Source organism: Lactuca virosa, chromosome 3 (genome assembly GCF_052849685.1).
Source record: "Lactuca virosa cultivar CGN04683 chromosome 3, Lactuca_virosa_CGN04683_v6, whole genome shotgun sequence".
In the NCBI taxonomy this organism is placed as follows: domain Eukaryota; kingdom Viridiplantae; phylum Streptophyta; class Magnoliopsida; order Asterales; family Asteraceae; genus Lactuca; species Lactuca virosa.
In genome coordinates, this window is record NC_136428.1 from 18227367 (window position 1) to 18230437 (window position 3071).

The 3071-nt window shown below is 39.2% G+C and overlaps 1 protein-coding gene across 1 annotated transcript; it reads right to left on the reverse strand.

The window, feature by feature from the left end:
• Positions 1 to 972: 972 nt before the first annotated feature.
• Positions 973 to 2306, reverse strand: LOC145162227 (protein ROH1A-like). The gene has a single exon (XM_079081431.1). It carries the CDS (start codon positions 2171 to 2173, stop codon positions 1019 to 1021), a length of 1155 nt encoding a protein of 384 aa, XP_078937557.1. The 5' UTR covers positions 2174 to 2306; the 3' UTR covers positions 973 to 1018.
• Positions 2307 to 3071: the final 765 nt, after the last annotated feature.

Consider the following 3071-nt stretch of genomic DNA (forward strand, 5'->3'; position numbering starts at 1 on the left):
TTTCCCATGCAACATGCGTAAAATCAAGGCTACCAATCATTCCTGGAAATCCATGTCTCTCTTCATGTGCCAAATACAATATCTCAATATTACGTGCAATAGGTTTGCACAAATATTCTTCGTGAAAATACTCATTTACATATGCACGAAAATAATCTACACACTCAATTGCGGTCCTCTCGGATATTCTCAAGTAACCGTCTGATGCATCAAAAGCTATATCATATCCTAAATATCTAAGTGCATCCGCACATTTTTGTATTGTACTAAAGTCAATTTTACCTCTATCATCAGGTTTTTGCTTAAAATAATCATATCTCGCCTCTAAATATTGCTAATACATAAAAATAATGCCTTATTCAGACGAAGACGAAGTTCGAATGCCACATCATTATAAACACAATTATCAGAAAAATAATCATGAATAGTTCATGTGCGGCTTGACGATCTCGATTAACAACCGCTCTTTTACACGTAACATTCGTATGGTCTTCATTGTCTATGTGTTGTACAACATTAAAGAATGTTTGTACAAATTTTCCATAATCATCCGAATCAAAATTTATAAAAAAAAACAATCTAAGTGATATTTTAGAGAGTATAAAAGAAAAAAGAATGGTTTTAAAATATGATGGTCGAATATTGTATTTATAGTAAAATTTATTAAAAAACAACATGTGTTTGATCATTCACTGGTCCCTTCCTTTCATTGGTCATGCACGTCTCTCCTCTCCAATATAATTCTCCACGACAACGACGAACCACGAAGGGTCGGGATGACGTTCGTGGTCGTGCTTCGTGCCAAGGTGGACGACGGAGCCCTCCCTTGAGGGTACTCCAGATTGTCCAACAAAAACCAAAAGGTTGAACTGCGGTAATACTAGAAAAACCATGAAATTGAGTAAGTGGTCGTTTTGGTATTAAAACTAAAAGATATCTTGTAAATAAATAAAATAGTAAATAGAAGTCAAAGTTATTGTACAAAAAAATAAAAAGAAAATTGAAGTGGGATGGTTGCCTAAAAATTATATGGAACTGGTGTGGTGATCTTGTTAACTTGATCAAGAACATCAAGGGCCTCACCCCTGCTCCTCACCATCCGGAGAAACAATTCCCTCACCTGCATCTGCAACGGCATTAACCCATCCTCCATCCTCCGACATATCTCACCCATCTCCACCACTTGCGCCGCCACCTCCTCCGCCTTCTCCTCCTCTACTGGGAATGTAAACCCGTCTGCAAATTCCACCAAATTCTGCCCCAATTTCTCCAGTCTCTGTGTCTCCTCCAACAACCCACTCCGTCCTTTCTTCTCCTTCTTCTTCCAGTCCTCTGCAATCTTTTCTTGCAGCCCGTTCATCGGATGTGCCCACGGAAATTGCTTCGGTATCTGCGAATGAGCCCCCAGCCCTGTCCTTTCTTGACATGGAATCGCCGCCACCATTGCCCACATCACGAAAACCAAAACGGAGCTCATTAAGTAAACAGGTACGACCAAACCCGTCGGCTCGCCGCCGCGTGGCGCTGCCAGATTCGAGGACATAGCCTGGATTTGCTTGGAGGCTGACCATGACTTGGCGAATGAATAGGATAACGATCTTAGGTTTCCGATTGTTTCCTGATCTTTCGACGCTGCGTATTTTCCGCTGTGATGGTGGTTCTCCTTGTCGTCGATGGTGATCGAAGATAGTAATGTATCCAATGCCTTTTTTGCCCTTTTGACGTTCCCTTCTCCGAATGGTCGTTGCTGAAGAGAATCAACGGCAATCTGGGCGAGCTTCTGCCAATGTAAAAGCAGATCGATTCCATGAGTAATCGCATTGCAGATATCTAGAGCTTTAACCGACCGATCAAGGTGCTCCGGGATAAGGCGGTCGAGTGGGGATTTAGCGAAGGTGGCAGGGTCACGGCCCATGATGACAACCGCCTTGAATTCTGCCTCGCAACATAGAAATGCGTCAAGAAGCTTACGAAACCAGGCAATGGATAAGAGTGTCTCCGGTGGATCATCGGGTGCTATGTCTTCTGTGGGAAGGTGGAAGAGTTCGGTAAGGCGGTCGGCGACGTGTTTCTGGAATTGTTCGAGGTCTTCGACATCATGCTCGTAGACTACTTGATTTCGCCGGATGCTTATACGGTTGAGAAAAGATCCTTGGTTGTCCGTCGGCGGCATTGTTGCAGGTGTGTTCTTGATACCGGAAAATTTGTAATTGAAGAAAGAATAAAAGAGGTCATTGAGGGAGAGGAAAATACGGTGGATATGATCGATATGAATGGTACTGCTGCATCACGCACTTGTTTTAATTTTATTTAATTTAACTAGCTTTTTATCTTAATTTCTTTGAATAAATGAAAAAAAAGTTGGATGTTATTGAAGGGACAAAAAAAAAAAAGGTTTAGTTTAAAACAAACTCCATGGAATTTTGTGAAACAGTCCCTCGTAAAAAAGAAAATTACCAAAAAGTTACATGTGCTATATTGTTTTCTCTACCTTTTGATTAAAAGGTTTTATCATTATAAAAATTATTTTAAAAAGTTTCATTTTCATAATTTCATTTGACAGAATTTCATTATAACTAGTGAAACCCGGCACACCGTTATCACGGATTTGAATGAGTTTTGGTAGTGAGACATTGTCCATGTTTTTCTTCTTTCGTATGTGCAAACCGAAAATGTATAACTTTAATTTACATAAGTAGACTATAATATGACAATAGAGAAGCATCATGCATCTTAGTAACGTTGAACATGTCTTATTTATCAACAAAAAGTGACCTTCAGATTCATTTCCTCCAATACGTCTACAACAATAATAATCAATCAATTGTATTCAGATTTTAAAAAGCACAGAAAAAAAAAATGATGATGAATTTGTACAACATACGCTGTTCAGAACATTTGTGATGATGAATTTGTGGCAAATTACAATCTTCGGGCAATTTAAACGATGATGCTCTAAAACCATTCTTTAAAGAATTGTCAAAAGATTGTAATTTGCCAACAACTTGAACAGTAGAACAATAGTTCACTTTCTAACCATTCACCGGAAGATTGTATAATTTGTATGTCAA

Bases quoted from the DNA above. Each gene is read 5' to 3' on its own strand.
- LOC145162227 (XM_079081431.1), bottom strand. From the start codon at position 2,173: ATGCCGCCGACGGACAACCAAGGATCTTTTCTCAACCGTATAAGCATC.